The 19,067-nt window shown below is 52.7% G+C and overlaps 1 protein-coding gene across 1 annotated transcript in view; it reads left to right on the top strand.

Moving 5' to 3' along the window:
* crtac1b (cartilage acidic protein 1b) overlaps positions 1-19,067 on the top strand; it is a 479,177-nt gene that overhangs the window by 455,480 nt on the left and 4,630 nt on the right. The window contains exon 13 of the mRNA XM_070873946.1: positions 8,396-8,535. Within this exon, the coding sequence (XP_070730047.1) occupies positions 8,396-8,535 (140 nt within the window). The remainder of the gene's footprint in view (positions 1-8,395; positions 8,536-19,067) is intronic.

The following is a 19,067-nucleotide window of genomic DNA, read 5'->3' as shown; positions in this document are numbered from 1 at the left end:
GATCGACGAGCAGGATCGGGAAATTTGGCCCTCCCCGCTCTCCATCGTAAAGGCAAAGCCCAAAAAGGCCAGCAGACCTCCATCCCGGCAAATACACTGGGCTCACACCCTCCACTGCCCTACACTGCTGACCGCCCCCCCCCCCCGCCAATAAACACAGCAAGTGACCCATGTAATGTGTGCACCTGCGAGTATGCACCCAGGTTTGTGGAGCTGTTGCATCCACCGGTACGCTCGCGGCCTTCCGCGAGAGGTGGGCGCCGGAGGGACTGGAGTGCATCGTCACCCCCGGCAACCAAATTTTAATTTGATTTTATATGTTTTAAAAGTTTCATTTGTTTTAATTGCCAGGTTTTAGTGTCCCCCTCCCCATTTATAGGGGGCACTTGTAAAATTTATGGTTTTACTGCCCAAAAAACCCCACAAAAATCACCAAAAAACCCCACAAAAAACACAAAAAAAGGGCACGTGAAAAGTGTTGGAGTGTTGTCCCCCAGATTGGGGGGCACTCGATCTAACTGTTTATTTGGTTTTTCAAAAGAGTTGTGGAGCTGTTGCATCCACCGGTACGCTCGTGGCCTTCCGTGAGAGGTGGGCGCCGGAGGGACTGGAGTGCATCATTACCCCCGGCAACCAAACTTTAATTTGATTTAAGTTTAGGGTCAAAAGTTTAATTTGTTTAATATGTAATCAGGGGGCACTTGATTATTGTTCTACCAAAAATAGAGCTATTGCAGTGTGAGTGGCTTAGCCAGTCATGTGATGTTCACAAGACTCAATAAAACCCCAGCCAGTTCGATTCGGGGGATCTACGATGAGGCAGGTGGTAGTGAGCCTGGTGGATGAACTGGTAATGTGCGGTGTGATTGTTAAACCTTTGCTAATACTGCTACAACTACAGTGAGAGTGAGAGTTAACGCAGGACCCTGTGAGAGGAGGAGGAAGAAAAGCTGCCTTCTAGGTACATCTACAGGGAGACTGTGAGTGTCTGGGAGGAGGAGGAGGCCTGCTGTCTGGAGAGGGCAGAGGAGGAAGAGCTGCTAATACTCCTGTTACTGCTGCAGAGTTTGAGAGAGAGGGAAGGAACAGCTGCCATTCAACTACTCACCGGCTGTGTGGCAGGAGGGAGAGCCATTGTCAACATCAACAGGTGGGTGTATTTTGGTGCACTCCCCAAAAAAGACTTTGCTTAATCGGTGGGGGGAGGAAAGAAGATTAATAAGAACATTGTGGGGGGGGCGGGGGGGGGAGGTGTGTGTGGGGTTCTTGTGAATAACTAGGCCCCCCACACCACTGGAAGCACCCCTCTCCCATTGCCTGGCCCGGGTTGGCTGGAGGTACCTGGGTGCAGTATCTTTCCCAATTAACTGTTTAACATCATTTGGAGGACTGTGCCTGGGTGGTTCCAGCCATCCCGGGTGAAGACATCTTCTCCCCCGGCCAGAAGATTAGAGACTTTGTTTGTGATCTGGGGAGTGCACCCACTGCAAGCACCCACCCAACGCTGTGAGGAGTGCCTGAACCCACAGCTTCCCTCTCCGTCCTCTCTGTCTCTCCTCTCTCTCCCCTCTCTCTGGGAGAGCCTCTTTTAAAATATATTTTTCAAAAAACAACTATTGAGCAGAGGGAAAAGGGCTCCTCCCCAATTGTCAAAAGTTCGGGAGCGGTGGGCCTCGATAAGAGCTCCCTCTGCTCATTAACGAGGTCAATCAAGACCATTCAGGCCTGTGACTTTAAGATGAGTGTAGCCCTTTAAAGGGACCCCGATATGGCGAGTCCACCTTCGCCGGTGGTGGGGCCAGCACAAACTTATCCACATGTGGCAGCAAAGGCCTCGGCGGCTCCTGCTGCCCCGCCACCTTTCAGACTCATTACTGAAAAAAACGGGGTCAAGAGCTACACTCACCCCGACACGACCATCGAGGAGTGTGTGCAGGCAATGGCTGGGGTAATCGGCCCCTTGGCCATTGTCACCGCCTCCAAAATGTACGGGAAGGCTGTGTTCTTCCTGGAGTCAGAGCGGGCGGTGTCCCTGGCCTTTGAAAAGGGACTCATGGTGGGTGGGAACTTCCTGCCGGTGGATCCTCTCGAGGCCACCGTGCAGAAGGTCGTCGTCTCAAACGTCCCGCCCTTTGTTCCCGCTGAGCTCCTCTTCCCCTACCTACGTCAACTGGGGGAGGTAAGGTCAGGGATAACGCTGATACCGCTCGGCTTCAGGGAGGCCAGCCTCCGTCATGTGTTCTCCTTCTGCCGCCAGCTTTTCGTTCAGCTGGCCCAGAAGAAGGTAACAGAGGGTACATTCAGTGTGGTCCACTAGGGAACTGCCTACCGCATCTTCTGGACGTCGGACGGAGTGCGGTGCCATGCCTGTAGGGAGGTGGGGCACGTCCGCAAGAACTGCCCCGCCTCCAGGGCCGCTAAAACAGCTAAAGTGGCCAAGGCTGGTGCCGCCGCTACTCCTCCCCCGAGTACCGGCCGTGTGCCGGGAGCCGTCGGTGCGCGGGCATCGTCGGAGGCCTTTGTCTTCACGGCCTCCGGCGGGGGGGAGGGAGAGCGTCTGCACGGAATGAGGGCGCGGAACAAAACAAATAAACACCCTCCGGACAGTCCCCTCAGTGGGCCACACGGCCCAATCAATGAGCTCACCCCCCTCCACTCACTATCGCTGGTGAGCGCGGTGCATTCCGAGCCCGAGCCCCTGACCACACCCGCCTCTGCGAGGAGTTTGCTACCCGTGGTCGGGCTCGGGTGTGGGCAAGATAATCGGAAGGAGGGAGCGGAGGAGGGAGCTCCAGCAGGCATGGAATTCTCCCTACCTCCGCGTCCCTCCAGGAAAAAAAGGAGGCACCACTCCAAGGAAGCGGAGGATGACCAAGGTCCCTCCGTGGAAGAGTTGGTGCCCAGCGCTCCCAATGTGCGTCGAAGGCAGGGGGAGTCTGTCCCTTGGGAGGGCGAGACATCCAAGGCTGCCCAACCTGAGCCTCCCGGGGATGGGGAACAAGAACTGCCACTTGTGGGGGGCGCGGGGCTGCGAAAAGAAAATGTCGCCATCGGGTCGAGTGTCCAGGGGATTGAAGCGGGCGGGGCCGATGAGGCCGAGTCCAAGCCCGTCCGGCCAATTATTGACATCCCCCGGGATCTGATTGACCTGGCGGAAAAAGAACAAGATTTTAATGCACTTCATGAACACCCACCCGCTGGGCCAGGGGGTGGTAGCTGGGAGTGGGTGGAACGCCAATCGTCGTCCCTGACGATGGAGCCAGGGGACTTGGAGGACCTGGAGCTTTTTTTCGGCCCGGTTTCTCCATGCTTCCCGGTGCCTGGGGCGGAGTGGCACACCCGTCCGCTGCCACTTCCCGACCCGGCATCCCAGGAGGAGCTCAGGGGGGACTCCTCTGCCAACGATCCTGGGGATGGGACCGGGACAGAGGTAGGGTCAGATGGTGCGGCCGGGCCGTTTGCCGTACCTCGTGTGGTTGACGGACCGGCTGCTGGTGGCGACCTCCCGGAGGGGGACAGGAACTCCGTGGAGGGCGCGGGAGAAGATCTGGAGTCCATCACCAGTGAGGTGGTGGATCTCCTCGTGCCCGCCATCGAGTCCCCCCTCATTCCTGCCAAGGAGCTCCGGGACCTTTTGGCGCAATGCCAGAGTTGCCGCAATAGAACCCATCTGGCCCTGGACAAATGGTCCGATCCGGTGCTGCTCATCAGGTCCGTCCGCACCGCCGTCAAAACCATGGGCATAGACAGGACCATATCAAAAGCAGAAACCCTTGAGCTGCGCCGGCTCAGAACGTTCCTCGCTGGCTGCTGAGGGAGTGGAGGTCAGCAAACGACTCCGTCCCCCCAACACCCCCCCCCCCCCGCCCCCCACCATAGTTTAAGGTAGAGGTTGCACTATGCTCTTGTCATGAAGATAACCATAGCCAGCCTCAACATCAACGGCGGCAGAGAGGCACGCCGTAGATTTAACAATTTTTCGCTCCTACGGGGGAGGAAATATGTGGTGTGCTTCCTGTAAGAAACTCGCACCATTCCGGGAGACGAGGCCACGTGGCTCCTGTGATGGCAAGGAGAGGTCCGCATGAGCCACCTCACCGCCACTTCTTGTGGGGTGGCTATCTTGCTGGCCCCACATTTTCAGCCGGAGATCTTGGGGGTCGAGGAGCCCGTGACAGGCCGCTTGCTGCACGTCACGGTTCACCTGGGGGACGTGCCGCTCCATTTCGTGAACGTGTACGCCCCTCAGCCCGGCCCGCAGCAAACGGGCTTCTTCGAGGAAGTGTCCGCTCTTCTAGGCTTCATCGACGTCGGCGATTTTAACTGCACCCTCGAGGCGAGGGACCGCTCCGGTGCCCCGCAGAGCATGACGGCGATCGAGACCTGGTCGGGTCCTTCAACTTGGTGGACGTCTGGCGAAATCTCCATCCCGACTCCAGCGCCTTTACTTGGGTGAGGCCTGTAAGCGCATGGTCCAGAATTGACCGCCTTTACGTGTCTCGGTCGTACGTCTCCTGCGTTCCGGCGGCCTCCATGCGGCCGGCGCCGTGTTCGGACCACCACCTGGTGTGGGCGGAGCTCGCTTCGCTCCGCGCGAGGATGGGGTCCGCGTACTGGCATTTTAACAACCTGCTGCTGGAGGACGAGCGGTTCCAGGACTCGTTCCGTCGTTTCTGGGCCGACTGGAGAAGGAAGCAGGGGGGCTTCCCCTCCTTGAGGCTATGGTGGGACGTGGGCAAGGCTCATGTCCGCGTCTTCTGTCAAGAGTATGCGAGGGGGTCGACCAAGAGGCGGGCGGCCAGGGTCGGGCGCCTAGAAAAAGAGGTGCTCGATCTGGAAGCCCGTCTGGGTCAAGTCGTCGAGGACCCGGCCCTGCGGGCGGTGTTCGAAGCGAAGAAGGCCGGCTGAAGGACCTGCAGCTTGTCAGGTCCCGAGGTGCGTTCAAGAGGTCGCAGATCCGGTTCCTTCAGGACCTGGACCGCGGCTCCCCCTTCTTCGACTCGCTGGAAAAAAGACAGGGGGTCCGTAAGCAGCTCTTGACGGTGCTGGCTGATGACGGATCCCTGGTCTTGGATCCGGAGGGCATCAGTAACAGAGACTGAGATTATTACAGGGCTCTGTTCTCTCCGGATCCGTCCAGCGAGGAAGCGTGTAGAGTTTTGTGAGAGGACCTGCCGAAGGCTAGTCTAGAGGGCGGCGAAAATCTGGAAGCTCCGCTAAGCCTGGCGGAGCTGACCAGTGCCCTCGACCAGCTCTCGAGCGGAAAGTCCCCGGGGCTGGACGGGCTGACCGTGGAGTTCCACAAGGCGTTCTGGGATGTGTTGGGGGGCGACTACGTGTGGGTCCTGGGGGAAAGTCTGGCGACCGGGGAGATGCCCCTCTCTTGGCACAGGGCAGTCATCGTCCTGCTGCCTAAGAAGGGCGATCTCCGCCTACTTAAGAACTGGCACCTGGTCTCCCTCCTCAGCACGGACTATAAAATCTTCGCCAGGGTGATGTCTGCTCGCCTTGGCGCCGTGCTGGACCACATGATCCACCCCGATCAGTCCTACACGGTCCCGGGCCGGGCAATCCACGATAACATCCATCTGGTCCGGGACCTCATCCATCACACCCAGGAGGCTGGTCTGTCGGTCGCCTTCCTATCCCTCGACCAAGAGAAGGCGTTCGACAGGGTGGATCACGACTATCTGTTCGGAACTCTGCGCGCTTTCGGGTTCGGGACACATTTCTTCGCCCGGATACGACTTCTGTACGCCGCCGCGGAGTGTCTGATTAAGGTTAATGGGACCTTGACGGCGCCCCTTCGCTTTAGGAGAGGGGTGCGCCAGGGATGCCCCATGTCCGGCCAGTTATATGCCATCTGCGTGGAGCCTTTCCTGCGCCTCCTGCGGACGAGGTTGATGGGACTGGCTCTGCAAGGGCTGGGCGTGGAGGTCGTCCTCTCGGCTTACGCCGATGACGTGCTCCTCGCGGTAGAGGATCCCGTTGACCTGCGGAGGATGCGTGAGTGCCAGGAGATTTACTCGGCCGCATCCTCCGCCAGGATCAACTGGGAGAAATGTTCCGGACTCCTGGTGGGTCAGTGGCGGGTGGACTCCCTGCCGGAGGAGCTCAGGCCTTTTGCCTGGAGCACAACCCATCTCCTCTATCTGGGAGTCTACCTTAGCCCAGACGAGGAAGCCTGGCCGGCGAACTGGCAGGAGCTGGAGGCCAAGGTCGCCGCTCACTTAGGGCACTGGACAGCACTGCTCCGAGTGATGTCCTACAGGGGTCGAGCGCTAGTCATAAACCAGCTGGTGGTCGCTATGCTGTGGTACCAGCTGGTCACTTTGACCCCTGCCCCTGCGTTTGTCGCCAAGGTACAGAAGAAGCTGGTGGACTTCTTCTGGAACAACAGGAAGCACTGGGGTTTTGAGTCTCCCGCTTAGGGAGGGCGGTCAGGTGTTGATGTGCGTCAGCACCCAGCATGCGACTTTCCGTCTTCAGACCCTGCAGAGATATCTCTACGTCGAGCCCCCTCCTAGGTGGTGTGCGCTGGCGACGTATTCCTTCCGCCGGCAGTACAGCCTCAATTACAACACGCAGCTCCTGTTTGTGAGTCGGGGGGCGTCAGGAGACTGCCGTCCAGGGGCTTCCTGTCTTTTATCAGGAACTCATCAGGTCTGGAACAAAGTCTCCACCAAGTGCAGCTTTCCACCGTCTGCAGTGGCGGCTGTCCTGCAGGAGCTGCTGCTCGGAAATCCGTACCTCCACGACCGAGGTTTTAGGTGGCAGTCGGACGAGAGGGCTGTGGCTGGCGAGGTGACCAGGGTCAGGGACCTGCTCAATGGCGGAGGAGCGGGCTGGATGGCCCCAGATTTGCTGGCACGGTGCCTAAACTGGGCCGACATCCAGCGCGCGGCCAATGCCATCGAGTTGCTAAAAACAGCACTGGGCCCTGACTCCGTTAGGTGTGTTGAGGAGACTCAAGCACGTTGGGAGATCCCGTCCGAACTGACCCCTGTCCAGACGGAATTCCTCATCGGCGCAAACCCTAAAACCTTCCTCGGGCGCCAGTGCCTCACAACTTGAGCCCTCTCGTGGAAATCCCCTCCGTGCCTTTCAGTTCTGCGCGGAGGGGTTTCCTGTACGGGCTGCTCTTGCACACTCTCCACGTTGCCATCCTTGTCTGCTGTCCGGACACGCCATGGTGCGCCATTTTGCCGTCCAGAGGAGGCGGGGGTCCCCAATGGAGTGCCCGCTATGTGGGAGTCCTCCCACTATTTATTGGGGACTTGGCCTGGAGGGTGGAGCACGGAGCAGTCCCGTGCAATAAGTTTTTAAGTCGGTTCACGGGCTCCCAGGCCGCCTGCAATTTCTGTGGTCTGGAAGAATCTGTGTTCCACGTTTTTATCAAATGTGCGAGGTTGCAGCCCCTGTTCCATTATTTGAAAGGGCTGCTCCTCAAATTCTGGTTGCACTTCAGTCCTACACTCCTGATTTTTGGGCAGCCTGTGCGGAGGGGAGGGGGCAGGTCCGAGGGCCTCCTCGTAGGACTGCTCCTGGGCACGGCCAAGGTGGCCATGAACCGGTCCAGGCAGCGAGCGGTCGAGGGGGTCGTTCAGCCCGACTGCTTGCCTCTCTTCCGTGCTTACATCCGGGCCAGGGTGTCCCTGAAGATGGAGCACGCGGTGTCCACCGGTACGCTCACGGCCTTCCGTGAGAGGTGGGCGCCGGAGGGACTGGAGTGCATCATCACCCCCGGCAACCAAATTTTAATTTGATCAGTTTAAAGTTTAAAGTTTACTTTGTTTAATTTGCCGATTTTAGTTCACCACCCCTCCCCCTTTTAGCCAGGGGGCACTTGTACAATTTGTGTGTTGGTGCCCTCAAAAAAAAAAGGGGGCAATGGAAAAAAAACATATTTTGGAGTGTGCCCCACCCTTGCAGGGGGCATTTGTTTAAAGTGCACAACTAAAATAGTTGAACTGGTAATGTGTAGTGTGATTGTTAAACCTTTGTTCATAAACCAACTAGTTCTTAATAACAATGTGTTGCTATGGATTCTTAAGCAAAAAACCCAGGAAGCAAATACATTACAGACCCCCAAAACTAAAGACAGGAAGTGACCCCAAATCTAAAGACAGGAAGTGACCCCCAAAACTAAGGACAGGAAGTGACCCCCAAAACTAAGGACAGGAATTGACCCCTAAAACTAAAGACAGGAAGTGACCCCTAAAACGTTAGACAGGAAGTGACCGCCACCTAAAGACAGAAGATGTCCGTCCTGCTCTCCATTAGTGACGGGAAATGTCTGTCCCTTACGCTGCTCTTTAACGACGGGAGTTTCGGGCTGTGTTTTCGTACTTCGGTGTATTTAACCGTTGCTATTTTAGAATCTCCGATTGTTTATATGCGGATGAGTGCATGCAGTTCCCCACGATGTGCCCCCGGGATAAGCCCACCTGCATCAACACGTACGGAGGTTACAAGTGCCGGTCGAACAAGAGATGCAGTCGGGGTTATGGACCCAATGAAGATGGGACTGCTTGTGTGGGTGCGTGAACTGCCCCTGGAGCAATGGGCTTCAGCTCTTTAACAACTGCACTTGTTAAGATGTTAAGTACAGCAACGCAACTGAGCCGAACTTTAATTTTACTCCAATCTATACTCATTACACAAGCGACCTGCTCATTCATTATAAAAAAAATAGCCTCAACACCTTCACCCCAAGCCTGACAGCTCCGGGAGCCTTTGTGCCTTCTTCCGAGACTGGCATGAGTGTAATTTTCACTTTTGAGAAGCTTGGTTGAACATTGGAAGGATTTGATCACCCAGCACAAACTATTGCTAATTCTCTTACCAGCTTGTTATTTCACCTGTAGACCTATAGCTCCCTCCCTCCATCATCGCTTATCTTTTTCCTCTCTCCGTTTTTTTAATGAAAAAGACTTAAATTTCTATACCGTCTTTTACGACTTCCCAAAGCGCTTTACAGTGAAGAACTTTTGAAGTGTGGTCACTGTTGTAATGTAGGGAAACACAGCAGCCAATTAGTGCACAGCAAGCTCCCACCAACAGCAACGTGATAATGATCAGATAATCTGTTTCACTAATGTTGATTGAGGGATAAGTATTGGCCCAGGACACCGGGGATAACTCCCCTGCTCTTCTTTGAAATAGTGCCACGGGACCTGAGAGAGCAGACAGGGCCTCGGTTTAACGTCTCATCCGAATGACGGTGCATATACGATGGTAAGTATTGCAGGGAATCGAATACGGCCAGGGTGATCTCCTGGACTAGTTTCGATCACCTGGATGGGTCGGAGAGGAATTTTCCCAGATTTTTTTCCCCAATTGGCCTGGGTTTTTATCTGTTTTTTTGCCTCTCCCAGGAGATCACATGGCTCCGGTTGGGGTGGAGTGTAGAATGTTTCAGCATAAGGGGTTTCACAGTTGTGTGGGGTGGACTGGTTGGGCTGGGTGCTCTTTACCTTTCCGCCATTATTCATTGTTCATAGGTTTATATGTAACCTTCAGGGCTGCTGACTGAGGGCCGCGCGGCTCTTTGACGGAAGTGCCATCTTCCGGATGAGACATTAAACCGAGGCGCTGTCTGCCCTCTCAGGTGGACGTAAAAGATCCTGTGGCACTATTTCAAAGAGCAGGGGAGTTATCCCTGGTGTCCTGGCCAATATTTATTCCTCAATCAGCATCACTAAAAAACAGATCATCTGGTCATTATCACATTGGTGTTTGTGGGAGCTTGGTGTGCGCAAATTGGCTGCTGCATTTCCTACATTACAACAGTGACTACACTCCAAAAGGACTTCATTGGCTTTAAAGCTCTTTGAGACATCCGGTGGTCGTGAAAAGCATAATAGAAATGCAATTCTTTCTTTCTAAGTAGAAGTTCCTACAGTATTAAATAAAGAAAAGCAAACCTGGTGTACCTGGCATACCTGGCCTGCTTTTCTTTATATGATACTGTAGGAACTTCTACTTAGAAAGAAAGAATTGCATTTCTATTACGCCTTTCTGCTTACAAATATCCATCAACCAACACCTGCAATACGGTTAACTGGACATGCATCTCTTTTTGTTGTTTCTGGGACCTTGGCCGGAATTTTAATTTGGAGGTGGGAAGGGGACGGAGGGGGCGTGGGGAGGGGGGGGGGTGGGGTTTGCTGCAATGCAGTCGGGAAACCCGGGAGAATGGACCTGATTGACATTTAGAATTATCGGTGGCCAGCCAGAGGAAGAGGTTGGCTAGCTGTTGGGCGGGTAGGCCTATGATCGTGGAGCGACGCGATCGGGGCCCAGGAGAGGCGTGGGTTCGGGGCCCAGAAGAGGCGAGGGCCCAGGGGCAGCACGGGCCAGCCCACACTGTGATATGTGTGCGCACTAGGTCCGTGCAGCAGAGCTAAAGTCCCTCACCCCCTGGATCTAGCAGGTACGTGGAAAGACCCTTACCCCCTGGATCCAGCAGGTACATGGAAAGACCCTTACCCCCTGGATTAACCCATGCCACTGGACCAAGACCTAGCTTTGTCAAGCACGTGTGGTGGCTGGTGTGCAACGGCCACTACGCGTTAAAAAAAAGTCCACACACAGGCATCTTCCACCCTTCAACATGTATTTCGGGACCTGGAATATTAGATCCTTCATTGAAACACCTGTGAACTCATCCCTTTTTGGCGTGGAAGCAAGTCATCCTCGACACGACGGACCGCCTATGATGATGATGAGGCCTGCGGCAGAGTGGAGAGAGGGAGGGATCAGGGTGGGGAAGGGGGGAGGGGATCGGAGGCTGAAGGGTGATCGGAGGCCAGAGAGGGAAGGTCGGAAGAGCAGAAGGGGGAATCGGAGATCGGAGGCCTCGTGGAGAGTAGAGTCGAAGGCCTCGGGGAAGAGTGTGGGGGGGAGGTCGGGGGAAGATCGGAAGGGTTAGAGGGGGGTGTCCGATCATGGGGAGTTGGCGAGGAAGGGTCATGGATCCAGCAGGCACGTGTAAAGTCCCTCACCCCCTGGGTCCAGCAGGTACATGGAAAGACCCTTACCCCCTGGAACCAGCAGGCACGTGTAAAGACCCTTACCCCCTGGATCCAGCAGGTACATGGAAAGACCCTTACCCCCTGGAACCAGCAGGCACGTGTAAAGACCCTTACCCCCTGGATCCAGCAGGTACATGGAAAGACCCTTACCCTCTGGATCCAGCAGATACGTGGAAAGACCCTTACCCTCTGGATCCAGCAGGTACATGGAAAGACCCTTACCCCCTGGATCCAGCAGGTACATGGAAAGACCCTTACCCCCTGGATCCAGCAGATACGTGTAAAGACCCTTACCCTCTGGATCCAGCAGATACGTGGAAAGACCCTTACCCTCTGGATCCAGCAGGTACATGGAAAGACCCTTACCCCCTGGATCCAGCAGGCAGGTGTAAAGACCCTTGCCCTCTGGATCCAGCAGGTACATGGAAAGACCCTTACCCCCTGGATCCAGCAGGCAGGTGTAAAGACCCTTACCCCCTGGATCCAGCAGGTACATGAAAAGACCCTTACCCCCTGGATCCAGCAGGTACATGGAAAGACCCTTGACCCCTGGATCCAGCAGGCACTTGTAAAGACCCTTACCCCCTGGATCCAGCAGGCACGTGTAAAGACCCTCACCCCCTGGATCCAGCAGCTAAGTGGAAAGACCCTTACCCTCTGGATCCAGCAGATACATGGAAAGACCCTTACCTCCTGGATCCAGCAGGTTCGTGGAAAGGCCCTTACCCCTGGATCCAGCAGGTCCGTGGAAAGGCCCTTACCCCTGGATCCAGCAGGTTCGAGGAAAGGCCCTTACCCCTTCATACAGCAGGTTCGTGGAAAGGCCCTTACCCCTGGATCCAGCAGGTTCGAGGAAAGGCCCTTACCCCTTCATACAGCAGGTTCGTGGAAAGGCCCTTACCCCTGGATCCAGCAGGTTCGAGGAAAGGCCCTTACCCCTGGATCCAGCAGGTACATGGAAAGGCCCTTATCCCTGGATCCAGCAGGTTTGTGGAAAGGCCCTTACCCCTGGATCCAGCAGGTACATGGAAAGGCCCTTACCCCTGGATCCAGCAAGTACATGGAAAGGCCCTTACCCTTGGATCCAGCAAGTACATGGAAAGGCCCTTACCTCCTAGATCCAGCAGTCCTCGCCTCCCTTTAGCTGGCAGCATCCCCAAGGCTCGGGGAACCCGACCAGCCAGAGATACATTTAAAATGATGGATCACCAGGAGGTCGCAGCCCTATTATAATGGGGCTAAAATCCCGGCCTCCCCGGGTCGGTACAGAATACACACGAATGCGCATGTGCCGAAATACAACTTTCCCGATCTGTCAAGTTTTGGCTTAACAGATCCTCCACATCCCCAGGAGAAGGACATCCACGCGGGCGAGATTGGGCTATTTGCCCAACTCTTGCCCTGCGAATGTCCTTCAAACTTTTGCGCCTGGTAAAAGCAGGCGCATAGCTTACTTTTACCAAGGTAAGTTTTAAAACACATAAAAATAAAAATTAGAAACACAGTTTTATGTTTAAAAACCCTGTCCACTAAGGTAAGTTTATTTTAAACCCTTTAAACAAAAATCCCCCAAAATATTTTTTTTTCTCGAACATTTAATAAACTTTAATTTCAATTAATTTTAATTATGTGAGGTGTATTTTTTATGTTATGTTTAGTGTGTTTGTTTTTTTTTCCTCATTAATAGCAATGAGAAAACCCCCCTTGCTGTGGTTTCCGTACATCTTCATCATAGGCAGTCCCTCAGAATTGAGGAAGACTTGCTTCCACTCTGAAAATGAGTCCTTAGGTGGCTGAACAGTCCAATATGAGAACCACAGTCCCTTTCACAGGTGGGACAGATAGTCGTTGAGGGAAGGGGTGGGTGGGACTGGTTTGCCGCACGCTCTTTCCGCTGTCTGCGCTTGATTTCTGCATGCTCTCGGCGATGAGACTCGAGGTGCTCAGTGCCCTCCCGGATGCACTTCCTCCACTTAGGGCGGTCTTTGGCCAGGGACTCCCAGGTGTCAGTGGGGATGTTGCACTTTATCAGGGTGTCAAAGTAACGTTTCCTCTGGCCACCTTTGGCTCGTTTGCCGTGAAGGAGTTCCAAGTAGAGTGCTTGTTTTGGGAGTCTCGTGTCTCGTGTCTGCGAACAGTGTGGCCTGCCCAGCAGAGCTGATCAACTGTGGTCAGTGCTTCAATGCTGGGGATGTTGGCCTAGTTGAGGACGCTAACATTGGTTTGTCTGTCCTCCCAGGGGATTTGCAGGATCTTGCGGAGACCTCGTTAATGGTATTTCTCCAGCGACTTGAGGTGTCTACTGTACATTACAACAGTGACTACACTTGAAAAAGTACTTGACTGAGGCCACAAAAGGCACTATATGAATGTAATTTGCAGGGCTCTGGGGAAAGAGCAAGGTTGAGTGGGACTAATGGGAGAGCTGTTTCGCAGAGCCAGCTCAGGCACGATGGGCCGAATGGCCTCCTGTACTGCAGGATTCAGTGATGTTCTGCGATATCCAGTAATAACCTTAATGGGTTTGAGTTTCGATTCCATCGCCATCTGTTACCTTGAATAATTCAGAGCGATTTGCTGATGGTAGCAACATTTTTGCAATGAGCTCGGCCTGGCACAAACTTACCCTTCTGCAATCTGGATTTTAATGTCCGGATTCCCCCTTACTGCTGAGTGGCCCTGAAATTCTGGTCGGTGGCTTCTTTCGGACAAACGCCTCCGTCCGGAGAATATTTCCGAAGATACCTGGTGGTCCCGGAGGAGCGTGGGATTCCGATGGGGAGGCCTCTCTCTTCCCGCGCTGCGAAGCACGCTCCCGTCCTCCAGGTTCCCACGCAGAAGGTGCAGTCACGTGTGACTGCTCAGCCAATCAGGTACAGTATTCCACAGCTTGCCCATTAATTGCAATGGGAACTCTGTATCTACCAGTTCTCAGCGCTATTAATGAGAAGAAAAAAACAAACACGCTAAACACCAGAATAAAAAATAAAAAAACACACCTCACATAATTAAATTAATTGAAATTAAAGTTAATAAATGCCTTAGAAAAAAATTATAGTTTTCTGCTTTTTTTTGTTTTGTAATTAGTGTTAAAAATAAACTTACCCCACTGGGCAGGGTTTTTAACAATAAAATGTGTTTTTTAAATTTAATTTAATTATGTTTTTATACATTTTAAAACTCTTACGCCTGTAAAAGTAAGCTATGCGCCTGTTTTTATTAGGCGCAAGAGTTTTGAGGACATTTGCTGGACAAGATATGGATAAATCCTGCAATCTTGCCCTTGCAAATTTCCTCGCTCCCGAGATGCGTTGGGGCTGTTGAGCTCCAACTTGACAGATTGGAAAAGCTGGTTTTCTGCGCATGCGCATTGTGCACTGAAAACCGGCCTTTGCGATGCTTTCCCAGGTCCGTACACACTCCGTATACACTCCATGTGGGCCCGGGGAGGCCGGGATTTCCAGCCCATCGTATCTCAGACCGAGTCAAGATTGCTTGAGCGCTTCATTTAACGGAGCTCCATCTGTGTGAGTAAGATGGTCCCTAACCAACCTTATGCGGAGACTGGCATTAGTGCCACAACTGCTCGCTGAGCTGCTCTTCATTATATCCTTCAGGTTACATAGTTGAGAGCTGTGTCAGCTGTGGCTCAGTGGGTAGCACACTCACTTCTGAGTCAGAAGGTTGTGGGTTTAAGTCCCACTCCAGGGACTTGAGGTCAAACAAATCCAGGCTGTCACTCCTGGTGCAGTGCTGACGGAGTGCTGCACTGTCGGAGCTGTACTGCCTTTCGGCTGAGACATTAAACCGAGGCCCTGTCTGCTCTCTCAGGTGAATGTGAAAGATCCCACGGCACTATTTTGGAGAAGAGCAGGGGAGCACTGTTGTAAAGAGGGAAAAGCAGCATCCAGTTTGCACACAGCAAGCTCCCACAAACAGCAATGTGATAATGACCAGATAATCTGTTTTTGTTATGTTGATTGAGGGATAAATATTGGCCCCAGGACACTGGGGATAACTCCCCTGCTCTACTTCGAAATAGTGCCATGGGATCTTTTATGTCCACCTGAGAGAGCAGACGGGCCTCGGTTAAAGGTCTCAGCTGAAAGATAGTTCCTCCGAGAGTGCAGCACTCCCTCAGCACAGCAATGGAATGTCATACTGGATTTTTGTGCTCAAGTCTCCAGAGTGGGACTTGAACCCACAACCTTTGGACTCAGACAAAAGAGTGCTACCCACTGAGCCAGAAGGTGAATCCATTAACTTACAATCAAGGCACCAATGTTTTAACATCTCATCCGAAAGACAGCATCTCCAACAGTGCAGCACTCCCTCAGTACTGTACTGGGAGTGTCAACTAAGGTTTTTTGTGCTTAAGCCCCTGAGGCGAGTGTCATGCATCCTACATGGTTACTGCTTGTACTATTAGAAGGTGTGCCACCAGGGGGCATCTCAGTGGGAAACTTGTAGGTTACCTGTACAGGTGTGCCAGGCCTGGCCACCAGGTATGATCCTCACACTGGAGTTATCAATAAAGGACTAAGGTCACTACAGTTCAAGTACAACACATTGCCTCATGGAGTTATTATCAGAGCATCTAAAGACATAACAATTGGCGATGAGATTACGGACCTTCACGCGAAAATGGCTACCCTTGGTACGTTGCAGCAGTTCGCTGATGGTGATGATTGGAACGCCTTTGTGGAGAGGCTTGACTATTTCTTCACAGCAAACGACCTGGCAGGCGACAATCTGGCCACACTGGCTGATAAGCGCAGAGCTATCCAGCAGTTGTGGGCCCACTGTCTATGACCTCGTCAGGGATTTGCTGGCACCAGCGAAGACAACGACCACAACGTACGAGGAGCTTGTAACGCTGATCCAAGAACAATGGGGAACAAAGAAATGGCAGAGCAGTTGAACAAATACTTTGGTTCTGTCTTCACGAAGGAAGACACAAATAACTTCTGGAAATACTAGGGGACCGATGGTCCAGTGAGAAGGAGGAATTGAAGGAAATCCTTATTAGTCAGGAAATTGTGTTAGGGAAATTGATGGGATTGAAGGCCGATAAAGCCCCGGGGCTTGATAGTCTGCATCCCAGAGTACTTAAGGAAGTGGCCCTAGAAATAGTGGATGCATTGGTGATCATTTTCCAACAGTCTTATCAACTCTGAATCAGTTCCTATGGACTGGAGGGTAGCTAATGTAACAACACTTTTTAAGAAAGGAGGGAGAGAGAAAACAGGTAATTATAGACCAGTTAGCCTGACATCAGTAGTCGGGAAAATGTTGGAATCAATTATTAAAGATGAAATAGCAGCACATTTGGAAAGCAGTGACAGGATCGGTCCAAGTCAGCATGGATTTATGAAAGGGAAATCATGCTTGACAAATCTTCTAGAATTTTTTGAGATGTAAGTAGTAGAGTGGACAAGGGAGAACCAGTGGATGTGGTTTATTTGGACTTTCAAAAGGCTTTTGACAAGGACCTACACAAGAGATTGGTGTGCAACATTAAGGCACATGGTATTGGGGGTAATATACTGATGTGGATAGAGAAGTGATTGGCAGACAGGAAGCAGAGTCGGGATAAATGGGTCCTTTTCAGAATGGCAGGCAGTGACTAGTGGGGTGCCACAAGGCTCAATGCTGAGACCCCAGCTCTTTACAATATACAGTAATGATTTGGATGAAGAAATTGAGTGTAATATCTCCAAGTTTGCAGACGACACTAAGCTGGATGGCGGTGGGAGCTGTGAGGAGGACGCTAAGAGGCTTCAGGTTAGGTGAGTGGGCAAATGCATGGCAGATGCAGTATAATGTGGATAAATGTGAGGTTATCCACTCAAGTGGCAAAAACACGAAGGCAGAATATTATCTGAATGGCAGCAGATAAGGAAAAGGGAAGGTGCAACGCGACCTGGGTGTCATGGTACATCAGTCATTGAAAGTTGGCATGCAGGTACAGCAGGCGGTGAAGAAGGCAAATGGTATGTTGGCCTTCATAGCTAGGGGATTTGAGTATAGGAACAGGGAGGTCTTACTGCAGTTGTACAGGGCCTTAGGCCTCACCTGGAATATTGTGTTCAGTTTTGGTCTCCTAATCTGAGGAAGGACGTTCTTGCTATTGAGGGAGTGTATGGAATTTAGAAGGATGAAAGGGGATCTCATAGAAACATATAAAATTCTGATGGGACTGGACAGGTTAGATGCAGAAATAATGTTCTCGATGTTGGGGAGGTTCAGAACCAGGGGACATAGTCTAAGGATAAGAAGTAAGCCATTTAGGATGAGATGAGGAGAAACTTCTTCACTCAGAGTTGTTAACCTGTGGAATTCTCTACCGCAGAGAGTTGTTGATGCCAGTCCATTGGATATATTCAAGAGAGAGTTAGCTATGGCCCTTATGGCTAAAGGGATCAAGGGGTATGGAGAGAAAGCAGGAAAGGGGTACTGAGGTGAATGATCAGCCATGATCTTGTTGCATGGTGGTGCAGGCTCGAAGGGCCGAATGGCCTACTCCTGCACCTATTTGCTATGTTTCTATGTTTCTAACTCAAGCCCAAAGAGAGCATCCTCACAGCCAGACACCGGTTTTACACCCACCGATGGCCCGAAGGCCAGGAAATCACAAAATATGGTGCAGACCTCAGGAGGCTGGCGGCACCGTGTGATTTTGGTGACCACCTCACCGAAGAGCTGTGGGATATGTTTGTCATTGCAATCGGCCATGAGGGACTTCTTCATAAGCTACTGACTGTGGATACCACAGTCACACTGCAGAAGGCCATCTCCGTGAGCCAGGCATTCATGACCTCGACCTGCGACTCTAGGCAGATGACTCATCCTCAGGATTCAAACCTGGAATGTACTGTGCACAGAGTGGTGCCTTTGAGAGGCTGGACTGTGGAACCTGAACCTTCTCAGGGAAGAGAGTACAGGCCCCTGATTCCCTTAACTCAGAGTCCGCCGAGGGGGGCTAACTGAGTAGCTCCATGCTGGTGTTGCGGAGGGAATCACAGGGCACACCAGTGCCGCTTTAAAGACTATGTATGTAAAGGCTGCAGCAGAAAGGGCCACCTCCAGCAAATGTGTAAAAGAAATATGACTCAGTGTGTTGATGAAGAGTCTGCAGATGGCCATGAATCCAGCGTGGATTATGAAACGATAGTCAGAGAGGCAGCTCAGTCCCACGATGAGGTATATGGCATGTTTACCTGCACCATCGAATGTTCTCCATTCAGGATGGAAGTCGACATAAATGGCGTTCCAGTCTTCATGGAAGTGGACACGGAGGCGAGCCAGTCAGTAATGAACCAAGAAGTCTTTGAGAGGCTATGGGACAATCAGGCTGAACGACCCAAGTTGGTCCCGGTTCAGGCAAAGCTGCGCACCTACACTGATGAACTTATCCTAGTCGTTGGTAATGCGAATGTAAAGGTACTCCATGAAGGCACGGTGCACAGGTTACCTCTGTGGATTGTTGCAGGTGATGGACCAACGCTATTCGGAAGAAGGTGGATGGAGAAGATCCATTGGAAGTGGGAAGATTTCATCCCTCCAGACATCCTCTGCGCTCAGAGGCAAAGAAGGCCCTCACCTGAGGGTGGACCCAGCACCAGAGAGCAGGCCAGCACAGCATCCGAGGCACAGACCCGCACAGCACGACTGCGTGGAGATGATCCGGCTGAGACGACGTGCACGCATCTTTCAGACTCCAGTGGAAGAAAATCGGATCCAAAGGCGACTTCCCAGCTTCGGTGGCAGAACCCGGGGAGAAGAGGATCATTGCAGTCGACATCGTGGATGGAGGAAAGATGGCGCCCAAACCACGAGGTGATGCGCTGAAGAAAAAGATGGTGGCAGCAAGACCACGAGGTGCAGCGCTGATGGAGCAACACGTAGCACCAAACAAAGAAGAGGATTGGGGTAAAGATAGCAAGGCTCTCTTAAAGGAGGCCTGCAACCCACCACAGTTAAAGGGACAGTTCCACACTCTCAATCAATGTAATAGCAACTGTGAGTTAG

Source organism: Pristiophorus japonicus, chromosome 3 (assembly GCF_044704955.1).
Source record: "Pristiophorus japonicus isolate sPriJap1 chromosome 3, sPriJap1.hap1, whole genome shotgun sequence".
In the NCBI taxonomy this organism is placed as follows: Eukaryota; Metazoa; Chordata; class Chondrichthyes; family Pristiophoridae; genus Pristiophorus; species Pristiophorus japonicus.
Note: the sequence above shows the minus strand (reverse complement) of the source record. Positions and strands in the feature narration are given on the sequence as shown.